The sequence below is a fragment of the Phoxinus phoxinus genome (assembly GCF_949152265.1).
Source record: "Phoxinus phoxinus genome assembly, chromosome: 9".
NCBI classification, from domain to species: domain Eukaryota; kingdom Metazoa; phylum Chordata; class Actinopteri; order Cypriniformes; family Leuciscidae; genus Phoxinus; species Phoxinus phoxinus.
Window position 1 is genome coordinate 24,321,412 of NC_136884.1, and position 14,836 is coordinate 24,336,247.

The 14,836-nt window shown below is 38.0% G+C and overlaps 1 protein-coding gene across 1 annotated transcript; it reads right to left on the reverse strand.

Annotated features, from left to right (window-relative positions):
- Window positions 1-6,719: 6,719 nt before the first annotated feature.
- LOC307004297 (uncharacterized protein) lies at window positions 6,720-8,020 on the reverse strand (the record flags this gene model as incomplete). The annotated part of the gene is made up of 5 exons (XM_079623411.1): window positions 7,820-8,020; window positions 7,508-7,740; window positions 7,320-7,420; window positions 7,085-7,241; window positions 6,720-6,836 (listed from the first exon to the last, which is right to left on the reverse strand). Exons 1-5 carry the CDS (start codon window positions 7,902-7,904, stop codon window positions 6,720-6,722), a joined length of 693 nt encoding a protein of 230 aa, XP_079479537.1. The 5' UTR covers window positions 7,905-8,020.
- Between the last annotated feature and the right edge of the window lie 6,816 nt (window positions 8,021-14,836).

Consider the following 14,836-nt stretch of genomic DNA (forward strand, 5'->3'; position numbering starts at 1 on the left):
GCTTGTTTATGTGTGTTTAGAGAAACGAGTGTGGATGTGTGTGTGTGTGTTTATGTGTGTTGCTCTTCCACCCAATCCCATGTCTCTCTCTCTTATCTACTTTTGAATGACTATGGTTAAAGGCTTATTAGTTATTTACTTAAATATTAGAAGTCTACCTCATAAAATTGATCTTCTTAGAGCATGGCTCTCTTATAACAAACCTGCTGTCATCACGCTGTCTGAAACTTGGTTAAATAGTAATGTAAGTGATGATGAAATAAGTCTTGATGGCTATAATATATATAGAGTAGATAGAGGCAGTCGTGGTGGATGAGTTGCTACTTATGTTTCTGCAAGTCTATCTTCTGAATTTATTATTGCAAGTGAAAGCCCCATGTACTTTGAATGTCTTTTTGTTAGGATATGTTTTCATCAAAACAAACGGTTAATTATAGGAAATATATACAGACCTCCTAACTCTCCATCCGAATCAACAAATAATATTCTTAGTACTATTAATTCTTTAAATTGTTCTGACAAATTATAGTATTGGGAGATTTCAATCGAAATTGGCTTGATAGGTCCTCTTTGAAAGAGAGGAATCAGTTTGAAAGCCTAAATCTTACTCAATTAATATGGGAACCTACCTGAGTGGTTGGAAATTCCAGGTCTCTTTTAGACTGGATTCTGGTCACGCATCCCAATAGAATTGCTGATTCAGGTGTTTTATCTGATTGCTTTAGTGACCACTCAGTTATCTTTTGTACCTGGAAAATAAAGTTACCTCGTCTACCACCTAAAATAATCAAGGTAAGACAATTAAAAAATATGAATAATGATGTATTTATTCAAGATTTGTTATGTATTAATTGGAACAGGATGGATTTAATTCCTCATGTTGATGATGCCTGGAATTTATTTTATACTGAGGTATTAAAAGTTATAGATAAACATGCTCCATTGGCATTGGTTAAAGTGAAGGGTAGACATCTACCATGGATTGCTGGCGACCTAATATATCTATTTAAGCAAAGGGACAAGGCTGGATTGGATTGAATATAAGCGATTAAGAAATGTATGTACCGTTAAAACAAGAAATGCCAAATCTGATTATTATAAAAATTCACTATCAAATGATTTTACAAATCCACATTTTGGAAAAAACTTAATTGCCTGTTGAATAAATCCAATAAGAATTCCATTGCAAAACTAAGAATAAAACATAATATTATAAATGATCCAACTTCTGTGGCTAATGCCTTAATCAGCACTTTTCTTCTGTTTGTAATTTACGTCCACCTGATTTCTGCTACTCCAACCCCGTAAATAGTAATGTTGCAAATAGTTCTTTCTCATTTACTACAATTCTTCCCTCTGAGGTACAGCAGGTAATTTCTGAAATTAAATCTGGAAGTGGTGTTGGAATAGATGGCCTGGAGATAAAGTTATTAAGATTGCCTCTCATGTTCTAGCATATCCATTATGTGATCTATTTAATTTATCTATATCTACTTGCAAAGTTCCAGTCATGTGGAAGTGCGCTAAAGTAACACCTTTATATGAAAGTGGTGATCCTCTTGATCCTAACAACTATAGACCAATCTCAATTATTAGTAATGTAGTAAAAGTATTTGAAAAAAATATATTCAAGAGATTGTTTAAATATATTAATGAGTTTTCTATTTTTTCTCCAAATCAATCAGGTTTTAGGCCCAATTACTGCTGCTGCTCTTACAACATTTGTTAACGATGTTACATCTTCTTTGAACAATAATATGTCCACTGGAGCAATATTTATAGATCTTACCAAAGCATTTTATTTGGTTGATCATTATATTCTCCTTGATAAATTATATAACATTGGTCTCTCGGAACAGTCAATTTTATGGTTTAATTCATATCTTCATTACAGACGTCAGTGTGTAATTTTCAATGGTGCTTTCTATCAGTTCTTGATAATGGAAAAGGGTGTTCCACAAGGTTCGTGTTTAGGCCCTCTATTATTTTCTATTTTTATTAATGACCTCCCACAAATGTGCTCTGATAGTCAAATTATGTTGTATGCCAATGATACAGTTATTTATTCTTCAAAACGTGACATTAACTCGGTTTAATCTTCATTGCAACTTGATTTTAATACTACTCTAACAATTAAATTCTCAGATGGTACTTCTATGGAGAATGTTGAGGAGATTAAATATCTGGGCCTCTGGCTCGACTCCAACCTCTCCTTCAGGCCTCATATTGACTCTATAATGAAAAAAGTAAATTATAATTTAAGATTATTATACCGTTCGATTAATTGCTTCACACAATCGATTAGATTAAGAATTGTAACTCAGCTTTTATTTCCTATTATTGATTATGCTGACTTTGTCTATATGAGTACAACATAATCATGCCTTAAATCCTTAAATGTTGTTTATAACAGCCTCTGTCGATTTGTGCTGAGATGTCCGTTTCTAACCCATCATTGTCATATGTACCAACAACTGAATCTCTTATCACCAAAGGCAAGACGACAGCTACACTGGTTTCAGTTTATTTATAAATGTATCTTTTTTAACTATCCTCTTTATTTGAAGCAACATTTAGTCCCATATAGGTCAACTTATGGCTTGAGACACCTTGATCATCCTTTTTTTTCTGTCCCAAATACATCTAAAGTCATTGGAAGACGTGCTTTCAAATTCAAAGCCCCTTCTGATTGGAACAGCTTACCTTGTTCATTAAGGTCCATTTCTTCCTTTCCACTCTTTAAGTCAGATCTTTTCATTTACTTGCAATCCTTTGACCAATGTTAATGTTTCCCTGGTGTTTGACGTGTGTGTGTGTTATGTATGTGTATACTTAGGTATGTACTTTTGTATTTGTATGTAGGTTATATATTTGTTTGTTCTGGTGGCTTAGTCAAATATGGTTTTCTTCTGTAATATCTTAATATCATACTATACTGTTTATGTGAATACATTTTGGACAAAGATGGGACATGTTGGGATGGTTGGTGGTGAGGGAGAGCTTAAAAATGTGTAAGTGTGTATGTAAGTGTTTGGTGTTACCTTGTATGGAGGACCAGGAGTGCCACTTAAAAATAAAATGAAGAATCAATATATCAATTTAATAATTCAAACATAAAAATGTATATAAACAAATCACTTTTAAATGGACAAATTAATAGACATTTTTAAAGTTGTTTATTGAATTCGTGTTTTTACATGTATTGCAATAAAACCATAAAACCATTAATAAATAAAAACATTTTAAATGTATAAATAAATAGACACATTTTAAATTGTTTATTTAATTCATGTTTTTAAACGTAGATTAATAAAACAATAAAAAGTACTTTAATAAATCATTTTAAAGGCACATGTTAAATCGCTTTTTTTTAAAGCATTTGGAAAACCATTTCTCTATCTATTTGCCAAATGCTTTTCTTTGTCGGTTTGCCAAATGCTTTTCTTTATCCATTTGTCAATCGAGTTGAAAAAATGCCATTGGACAGTACACACGTGGGAGCAACCAATCACCTTTCGCCTGTCTCCCACTTGGACAGTTAGAGAGACCATACGTCATTAGCGGGAGTTTGAAGACGGGTTCGAGGCGAGCGACGCAAAAATGGCAGGTGAATCTGAATGTGTTTTCAGAGGGATTGCGGATGATTTGTTGTCTTTAGCTGATTTCTGCGGAAGAAATTCTCCTCTCGATTATCATTTTATATATAGAAGAGTTTCACAGTTGAGGGAAGACGTTGCAAACGCAGCGGATAATTGTGGTTGTACAATAAATGGAAGGATTTGGGTTATGTTTGATGAGGCTCAGAGTGTCATTCAACGACTGAGTCCCTCGGACTGTAGCAGCCGTCACGCTATTGTACTTCCAGTTCCAAGCATTCTTGAACAACACCAGTCGTTGGATGTACCAGCAGAAAAGACGGCAAGATGTATCGGTGTGTCGCTAAGGACAGTCCGACGAAAACTTGCACATGATGGTTTGAGGTACGTAAAAGAAAATGTTGTATAATTTTTTCCTGAAAGAATAGCCTCCCATCGTCCTGTGCCTTGAACGGCCTGCTCGCTAGTTTTAACTACAGCGGTCAATCTTATGATCCTTATGAGTTTCAGCATGGCTAAACTAAACATTAGGCTGGATATTTAACGTTAAGCTACTACAGTTGAGTTGGTTACGTGAAGGTGGAAAATTCGATTGTATGTGAGTGCTTTAAAGTCCCTGTAAAGTCAAAATTAAGTATGTGTTCTTCTGAGTTTGTCATACCACAATTTTTTTTTAGTTTTAATAGCCACCCAGACCATTTGAATGATAATAAAAAGCCGCCAAGTAGATATCAAAATCTTGAAAAAATTAGATCAAACGCTGGGGGCGTGTCCGTTGGCTGTGCTGAAACCACGCCCACTCGCGGGAAAGATGACGCGCTGCTGCTGAGTAGTACCAGAGCCCGTCTACGGAGAGCCTGTTCACTCCCTATTAAGTCCTATTGTACCGAATTTTGGTTGTAGTTCCACCAGAGTTCCACTGGGGGCGATCACCCCCGAGTGCAAAATGAATGGGAGTCTATGGGGCTAGACGGTTAAATTTGTCCCTTTCAGCCGATTGCCGTTGAGAAATCTCAGATTTGATTGTAGGTTTGGCAAGTTCAACATGGGTTATAGGTCGAAAATTGAATGAACGAGTACTTATGTCCTTTCGATTTCTTACAGGTTGAGTTGTTGTTGCCCATAACACGCTAGCATTCTGCTAATGAACGCTGATTGGTCAGTGAAGGACTGGTTACGACCAGGTTACGACCAGAGATACCGCTTGATGGCATCATGGCATCCGAAGCGGGAACAGAATGTATTCTAGCAGAAACTCTTCTAGCACGTGTGTTTACCTGTGTCAGCTGTGCTGGCGATGCCTCGAGAGAAAATAAAGTGCAGAGCGCGAAAGCACCACAGTGACTGAAGGATTGCCGTAAAGCAGTATCTCTGGTCGTACGATGTGTATGACGTCATTGACATTTTGAAAGACTTTTTAAAGCAAATAAGTGACTCTAAAAAATCTAACACCCAGCAATGTGCAATTTCTTTGCATCTCCTTTCGAATACAACATTCAAATTACTAGACAAAAAATTATATCTTGAGAAAAGTGGATTTTGAGGGGTATAGCTCCATAGACCACCATTCATTCTGCACTCGTCCTGAGAGCGCCCTCATGTGGAATCAGAGTGGAACTGCAACCAGTCAGAAGCCGGAAGTGTAGCGAGAGTGAACCTTCTCCCCTTATTAGACATTCTCTGGTAGTACCCCAGAGTGCAGTCTGGACGATGGGGCGGGGCGACACTTTGGGGCGGGGTTACACGTGTCGCTCCGCCCACCCCCAATTTAATTGGCTTATTATACAGCAATCTTATTGGCCCAGATGATTCAAGCCTGAGCATGCGCATTCTTTATGTACTATTTTTGTGAATGATTTGTCCATATTAACGAAATATTAAATGCTAACTCTAATCGTATATTAGCGGTTTACCATGGTCATTTTAGTTAGGATCTATTGTTTTATTGTTAAGACACAGAATAGACAAAGTTATTGTTTAAAAACGAACGCTTGGTGACAGCACCTCAGCTGTTTTCATATTTCCATCAGGTCGGTCGGTGGATCATCTCAAACTCGGGATTTTACGCAAATTATGATAAATCGCTGTATTAAAGGAAATACATCGGACAAACCCGAACGCAAGCAGCTGATTTTAAATGTTATATATTTAAAAAAAAAAATTATTTAAAGCGCGACCGTTTTTTGTTGATTTTTTTAAACGAGATTTGTTCTCCAATGCTTGCATTTTTTGACACAAAGTGCAAATAAAATGTTTAATGGCAAACTCATATTTCCTTGTTGTTTACCTGTTAAAAATAGGTTCAAATATTAACACTGGCAAAGGCTACAGCTGCAGCCTAACTATTAAAAAAATCACCGCTGTAAATCTGGGCATTGCCTATAGCCTAACAGCCTACTTCAAATAGTTACTTATTTATACTTAAATTGAGCACATAAAAAATAATATTTGCTATAGAGCGACATATTAATATCTGTTTTAGTATTTTTTTTTCCCACTTTTCAGCACTGCAGGTTTTTAAATTCCCATTGTACGCAAAAAAAAAAAAAAAAAAAAAAAAAAAAAGTCCAGGGCTTGTATTATTTGGTAGCCTATTATTGTCTTATTTGTCACTTTCGGAACTGTGTCTTACTGAAATACAGTGAATTATCATTATGTAGTGTAAAACCCCGAGTTTATTTTATTCACCAATCCTAATGGAAAAATTAAGCATAAATGAATGATGTAAAATGACGCAGCCCTGCATGACATTCGGAAAACATTAGCCTACTATCAGCTTAATAGGCGATCTCTCCTTGCAATGCTAGTAATTTAATGCAGTCATGATCATTGCTCACTTAAAGTGCCATTGACTTATCTGCTGGGTAAATTAATAAATATAATTTAGCTAAATCTAAAACATCGTATGATTTATATCAGCAACATATTTCTTTATATCGCCCAGCTCTAAAACGACTCAATATAAAGCTTATATAGGCCTATATTACTTTTTGTTATAAACTGCTATAAAACGATGTGAATTGAGCGCTATACAAAATGTTTTGACTTGACTTGACTTCACTTGATAATGAAACAAATTCAGACACTGTGTAATCTTTCTGTCTGCATTACAATGCAATGTCATCAGGGGATGTCTGTTATAAAGTTTACCCTACATACTTTGGCTTGATCTGCTATCAAAGACTGATTATATTCCTCATCCTGCTCCTCACGCATCCTCCGCCATTCACTTAAAGATTCCTGACAAAAATATTAAAAACACTCCTAAAAGCATCTACCATAAAACCTGGACCACATAAATGTGGATGATGCACAAGACCACTCTCTTCTTCAGTTTGATTATAACATTATATACAAAAAGTAGCAAAAAGTTTAGAAAAAATAAGTGTTTTGAAATGCTAATATTGTGAACCTACAAACTGAATTTATGACAGAAGAAAATGTTTGATGGTAAGACAAGCTCTTAGCAATGCAAACTTGAAGTTTACCATGTCTGTTTTTTCCTCTGTTAAATCGATGAACAGTTGGTCAGTATTTTCCTCAGGGGGTGACTGGTTGATGAATGAATCACTGTCTGAAGAATGTGCCTTTAGGTGTTCGTTCTCTAATGTTGGTAGCAGGTGATTGGAACATTCAGTCCTTGGCCTTCAAAAACATTAAATTAAAATGTGTTTACCTAATAAGAAACTGAATATTAAATCGACCAGTCAATGTTTTCTATACCTGCAGCTCTCAATGTGAACCTTAAGTTCATTGAAATTGAACTTTTTTTCACAGGTAAGACATCTCTCCATTGGCCCAAGCATGGGAGATTTACAGACAACCTTAAATTCAAAAGCAATCTCAGAATTTTAGATAACAAATTCAGTCGTCTAAAATGTAATAAGCACATATTAATTGAAGTTACTTACAGAACTGGACAGTTCTATGTCTTTTTGCATAGGACGTATGTAGATGACAGCATGTCCCATATTTTGTTTTAGAGTCTTAATTGTGTATCCTGTGTTTGGGGAAGACAACACCACCAGATTCCTAGATCTGGTCATGCCTGATGTTTTTAAAATCTCAAATCCCCCACAGTTACCAAGTTTTGGATATGTAGTTAGAATGTAGTCTTTGAAATCTTCTGCATTATTTTCATCACCTGTAAAAAAGAAAAGATAAAGCAAAATTTTTTAGAAGCAAAACTTTTGTTTATAAACAAAAACGTACACAATACCCACCAAGAAATGTAACTTTTTTCTCTCCTAGTCCTGCAGCTTCCAGTTCCTCCCTTTCAAATTTAGTTGGTGCAACACTTTGTGTCATGCTACTTAAGCAGCAGAAAACTCTTGTGAAGCTACTGCGATGTCTTGCGGAACGACAACGACGACTTAAAGGTCTCCTGCTGGCTTCTGCTCTATAGCTTGCGAAAAGTCTATTTACGTCAACGTAAACTTAACCCATAACAATGACATTTTAAAAATGCTTTGTTTAATGTACATGTTTTTTTATTTGAAATATAACGTTGAAAAAACATATGACAGAAATTGTTGTACGTTACAGACCTTAATAGACCTACATAGATATCCCACAGGAATTTGTGAGACTACAGCTGTGTTTGAAACTACTTCCTATCTCCTATATCAGTGTATCAATATAGGCGGCTCAATCAGGTACTGTGCAAGCAAATATCACCTGCAGAGACGATTGTGCGTCAGTTTGATGACGACTGAGGTCATGTTGGGCAAAACACGTAACAGCTACTTCAAATCTAGCGTGCAAAACTGATTTTCATTAATGCTCATTGCTTTATGTGTTTGACCTGCTAAAATCCTGATTTATATCTGCGACATGATCTGACAAAAATCACCATACATTGGTTAAAGAGCGGCTATATGCAGTGATTTTGGATATTTTAACGCACAGCGCAGCATCGAAACAAACGACGAACAAATCAGCTGCGGTAAGTTACGTTACGGTCAAGAGTCATAAGCCGCGTTTCCACCGCGGGAACTTTCCCCAGGAACTAGGAACTTTGGGGTGGTACTCGGTGTGTTTACACCGCAGGAACCAGGGTCTAAATGAAGTTCCGGGTAAATATTTCCCCCTCCGAAAGTCCCTGCTCGGGAGGTAGTACTTTTTCAAAGTTCAGGAACTTTCGGGGGTGGGACTTGTGTGCTGACATGCTGATTGGTTGTGTTCACGCCGCATTTTGAATGGAGGACTCCACGCATAATTCTATTTTAACCGGCATTTTAAAAAATCTATTGCGGTTCGTGGCTTCATGCAGTAAGAGTTGTCTGTATGCAAATGTCACAGGTCGAGGTGGGCCAAGCCAGACTGCACCCACCCCTAGACCAGGATCACCCTGAGGAGCGTGTCAAAGGAGGAGGCAGGAGGCAGGAATAAAAAGAATGACAGGCTTTATTAAATATAAAAACAATTTGAAAATCCTAATCTAAAATTCCTCTTCCTTCCTCTTCCCAGGAATCCAAGGCAAGTGGGGGGTCAGGCTCACTTCCTTCTGGCGCTGGTGCCAACTCGCAGTGGTAGGTACTGAACAGGTGGGTGTCGCAGGTGAGTAATTGAGTCAAGCTTACTTCCTTCTGGCGCTGGTGCCAACTCACAGTGGTAGATACTGAACAGGTGGGTATCACAGGTGAGTGGGGGGTCAGGCTTACTTCCTTCTGGCACTAGTGCCAACTCCCAGTGGTAGGTACTAAACAGGTGGGTATCGCAGGTAAGTAAATGAGTCAGGCTTACTTCATTCTGGCTCTGGTGCCAACTCGCTGAACAGGTGAGTATCACAGGTGAGTATCGCAGGGGAGTAGGTGGATCAGGGCTCACAGGAGTTGTAAAGGGTGGGCACTTCGCACCATACAGGTGGGTTTCAGGGCTACAGCAGACTCAAGTCGCAAGCGGAGCGGGGCTTTGGCTGGCACAGACAGAATCAACACTTCAAATAGAGGTGAATAGCTCTCACATGGGTGGCAGGAGACAGAGTCAATAGCTGAACAGGGCTTTCACCGGGACAGACAGCATTCAAACTTCAAGCAAAGGTAAACAGTTCTCACGTGTGTTGCAGGGGACAAAGTCACAAGCTGAGCGGGCGTTCACTGGAACAGACGGAGTCAACGCTTCAAATAGAGGTGAACAGCTCTCACGTTGGTGGTAGGAGACAGAGTCATAAGCTGAGCAGGGCTTTCACTGGGGCAGACAGCACACAAACTTCAAGCAGAGGTAAACAGTTCTCACGTGTGTTGCAGTGGACAAAGTCACAAGCTGAGCGACGTTCACTGGAACAGACAGAATCAACACTTCAAATAGAGGTGAACAGCTCTCACAGGGGTGGCAGGAGACAAAGTCATAAGCTGAGCAGGGCTCTCACTGGGACAGACAGCATAAACTTCAAGCAGAGGTAAACAGTTCTCACGTGTGTTGCAGGGGACAGAGTCACAAGCTGAGCCGGGCTTTCACTGGGACAGACAGCATACAAACTTCAAGCAGAGGTAACCAGTTCTCACGTGTAGTGTGCACACGGGGGCTTTTCCTTCTGACATCCAACAGGTGACTGCAATCGATCTTGCTAGACTCTTATGATGGACGGTAGACCAGCATAACACATGGGGAGTGCACGGCGATAAAAGGTAAATCTTCCACACACACACGACAGTCCAATTCCAAACATGCAACGTGATGGGAAACGTCAATTTCAGCACTACAAATCCACTCTTCAAGTGCAAAGTAAGGCCAACACTCACCCAGAGGTCTCGATCTGAAGAGCCGATGATAGTCAGAGTTGGGACAGATGCGGTGAATAATTTCCTCACCACTACAAGCGGCTTCACTTCGCTGGTTTCAATGGCCGAGGGGGAGGCTAGAGATCGACAAGGAATCAGTCTATTTCACTCAGTGCGATGTATACAACGTGATCCAAGCACTTCAAACCAGTATCCAATTTAGTGTAGAAAACATGCGTTTATGAGATTCAATTTGTCAATCACTCATCTCACTCTTTCCCAGTCCAGACGACGAATTCCACTCTTCAAAACTGCCCTCGGATCCCACAAGCAACACTCCGCTTCTTTCACGATGGTCCTTCAGCTGCAACACTCCACAAACATTTCCCAACAGGAGAGAACCACACCAGATCGCCGGGGGAAGACAAAGAAACAACCACACAACGCGGAGGGAGAACACACAGCCTTCTCTTCCTCTTGTGTTTTATCCTCTCCAAACACTGGCGCCACCTCAATCAGGCACTCAAAGTGAAGTCCCCGCACCTGTTGCCAATCTGCCATTTAGTTGTCATGACGACAGACACACACACAAGCCCGGGGACAGTGTTACACTAAAAGTGTCCCGGCGGGAACACTTCTCTGATGGGATTAGTTCCGGGGATTATTTGTCACCCCGTGACACAAATATGGAATTTAATAAAAAAAAAATTAAAAACCCAGCTGGACCGACGACGAGGTTCAGGCTTTATTAAGCGTATTTGTGTAACAGGAAATTTTCTGCGCGTTCGTCCCAGCCATCTCACGGTCAATGTCCGCAATACATCACAAACACAACTACAGCACAGTTTGAATCTCCTCCATACTTATTATAAATGTGGCGCTCAAAACTGATTACTATCCGTGCAGACTGGGAGGAGCAGTCGCGCGCAGTTTATAATCTTCCCGGTACTTTAGACCGCGGTGTAAACGCAGAAAGCAACCGGTCTGGGGCAAAAAAAGTTCCTGGGACAAATTGTTCCGGGTAATTTCGGTGGAAACGCGGCTAAAGACACCAGCAACAGGCTTATCTCGACCAAGACAAGAGAGACGATCATGTGCCGAGAGAGCAAGACCTCGTGGTCGCGTATTGGCGATATATTTTTAACCCTAAAACCGTATTGGGGACAAATGTGGGCAAAATAATTTTGATTTATTTTTTAAAAATACTTCCCTTGATCTGACCGGTACAAGACTTGGCCACTTTTCCTAAGTTTGCCACCTGAACACACACACAAAAAAAATACTCGATTCTACAATGTTAAGTGGGTGAAAAAAAAAAACTCCTTAATCTTGTGTTTGTGGACAAAAATGGGCACCCATAGGAATGAATGGGAAAAACTGAAATTCAGAGTATTCTTGTTGTATTTTTGTTAAAAAAAATCAATAAATCCAATACAATGTATATCTAACATACACACAACTGAGGGGCTGATCCTGTACAACATTCTCAACATGGCAAAAACTCTCACTCTCACTCATACACACACACACACACAAACACAAACAATGCATTCAATGAGCCTACGACAGAGCTGGGCTTTTTTTTTTTTTTTTCAAATAAAAACTCACTCACATACAAAAATTATCCAATCAATGATGGCAACCAATGGAATGATCCAATCAACCACCTGGCTCATCACCCTCTCTCTCTCACACACACACACACACACACACAAACAATGCATTCAATGAGCCAATGACAGAGCTGGGCTTTTTTTTTTTTTTTTTTTTTTTTCAAATAAAAACTCACACACATACAAAAATTATCCAATCAATGATGACAACCAAATGGAATGATCCAATCAACCACCTGGCTCATCACCCTCTCTCTCTCTCACACACATACAAATGCAGGCACACTTCAGAGTCAGATCAAAGTGCTACTGCAAGGTTTGTTGCTACTTCAAAACAAAATGTTTATTCAGCATATTATGACAACTTTGTATAGTCTCACCTAACACAGATATATTGTTTGAAAATAACAATTTTAACTTGTGATAGTTAAAAACTTAAGAGGTCAAATTCATTTGATACAGTGGTACATAGAGTTCAGCCCATATGCAGCCATTGAGTACTATTATCCATCTAGTGGCTATTGATATTATTGCTGTTTTCCTTAATTTAATACCAATATAAGACACCAGATGCCAGCAAAGACACTTCATCTTTAGGTTTTAACTCTCAGAACTTAGTAGAATGATATTTTTAATGTAGTTAAAAATATATAAAATATAACATAAAAATAAGCATAATTTACGTAGAAAATGTGGTACTTTTAGAGGTATATAAATTCAGAAATACCCCCAAAATAAAAAAAAACACCATAAATGGATAGAATAAATTTTATCGAACACAGTGATATATAATTTATAATACATAAAAAATTGTATCACACATGAGACCTCTGTGCCCACATTTGTCCACGAACACGGAATTAAGGGCTGTAATGTAAATACGGTTTGATGGATGTAAGTTAAGCTAAGGCTGTTAGGCCAAAAATAAAGTTGATTCGTTAGCAACATTGGTTTTGTGCGCGCCTGTGAGAGACTAACGTTAGGCCAGGATGGGGCGGGTGTCCGACTAAAACAATAACTTACACCATACGTAGGCTACGCGACAAATGCCTCGTTTTAATGGGTCATATTATTTATAACATCTCAAATTATATGTCATAATATTGGCATAAATCATATGTGAACAAACATTCGCATAGAGACGAACAACACAATTTAAGAAAATCAACTTTTCTTACCGTCCACTGCGTTAACATTAGCGCTATGTCCTTGAGCTCCAGATGGAGTTGCTGTTCTGTCTGGGACATTGGAATTAGAACCATCCACATCATTGGCGAGTTTTCTTAAAATATTGGCGATGTCTGCCATGGTACTTGCATGTTTTATACACATACACAATAATTACGTTCAAGACGTTAAAATGGCGCCACTGAAGCAAATTAAGCGGGACAAAGTATTGGTCTCTCTAACTGTCCAATGACAGTGCGTGTTACATTTACAAGTGGGAGACAGACGAAAGGTGATTGGTTGCTCCCACGTGTGTACTGTCCAATGGCATTTTTTCAACTCGATTGACAAATGGATAAAGAAAAGCATTTGGCAAACCGACAAAGAAAAGCATTTGGCAAATAGATCGAGAAATGGTTTTTCAAATGCTTTAAAAAAAGCGATTTAACATGTGCCTTTAAAATGATTTATTAAAGTACTTTTTATTGTTTTATTAATCTACGTTTAAAAACATGAATTAAATAAACAATTTTAAATGTGTCTATTTATTTATACATTTAAAATGTTTTTATTTGTTTATTTATTTATGGTTTTATTGCAATACATTTAAAAACACGAATTAAATAAACAACTTTAAAAATGTCTAATAATTTGTCCATTTAAAAGTGATTTGTTTATATACATTTTTATGTTTGAATTATTAAATTGATATATTGATTCTTCATTTTATTTTTAACTGGCACTCCTGGTCCTCCATAACCTTGAGGACCCCCTCGAAAATGAGATGCTTCATCTCAAGGGGTTGTCCTCCAATTAAAAAATAAATAAATAAATATATATATATATATATATACATATATAAAGTTCTGCTGTGGCTTTTGTTTTTTCTCGGCGAAATCGAGCAAAACTATGAAGGACTAAAAATGACAGAAGGAAAAATAAATAAATAAAAGTAGAAATAAATAAATAAATGCATAAATAATAGTGAAAATAAATACATTTTGGTAATATAAATGGCTATTTCTGTATTTTTGCATGTATTTATTTATGTATTTATACATTTATTTATATATTTATGTATTTATACATTTATTTATTTATTTAAAAAAATATTTATGTATTTCCACATTTCTTTATTTCTGTATCTCCACATTTCTATGTATGCTAATTGAGTGGGGGGTGCCAACATCAGTCTGAAGAGGGATTGGTTAGCTGGAGGCCGCATCGCTAACCAGACAGAAGCAAACGATCCATCTATCAGGCTATGTATGAATGCTGCGGTAACATGGCGGTCGGGTCAGGAACTTTCCCATTTAATGGTGCGTTCACACCGGACGCGAATAGCGCGTCAGGCGTGAGTGATTTCAATGTTAAGTCAATGCAAAGACGCGTTATGCGCGTAAAAAAATCCTGCGGCGCGAATGAGGCGTAGAGGCGGCGTGGTAGACGCGAATACGCCTCATTCGCGCGTCAAGTTCGCACAAATTGAGCATCTGACGCGTTGCGCGAATGATTTTACAGTGCTTTTTGTGCATTCACGCGTTTGGCGCAAAATAAATAATTTTGTAATGACTAAATGCCCGCGTGAAAGAAGGAATGATATTGTTCAGATGTTAACTATGAATGTGACACGACACTGAACACTTGCAGTCATAGGCTACATTTCTGAATGAGATGAAGAAAAACTCACTTAACGTTAATTAGAAGTCGTTTGACCTACGTTATAACGAGTCATTAA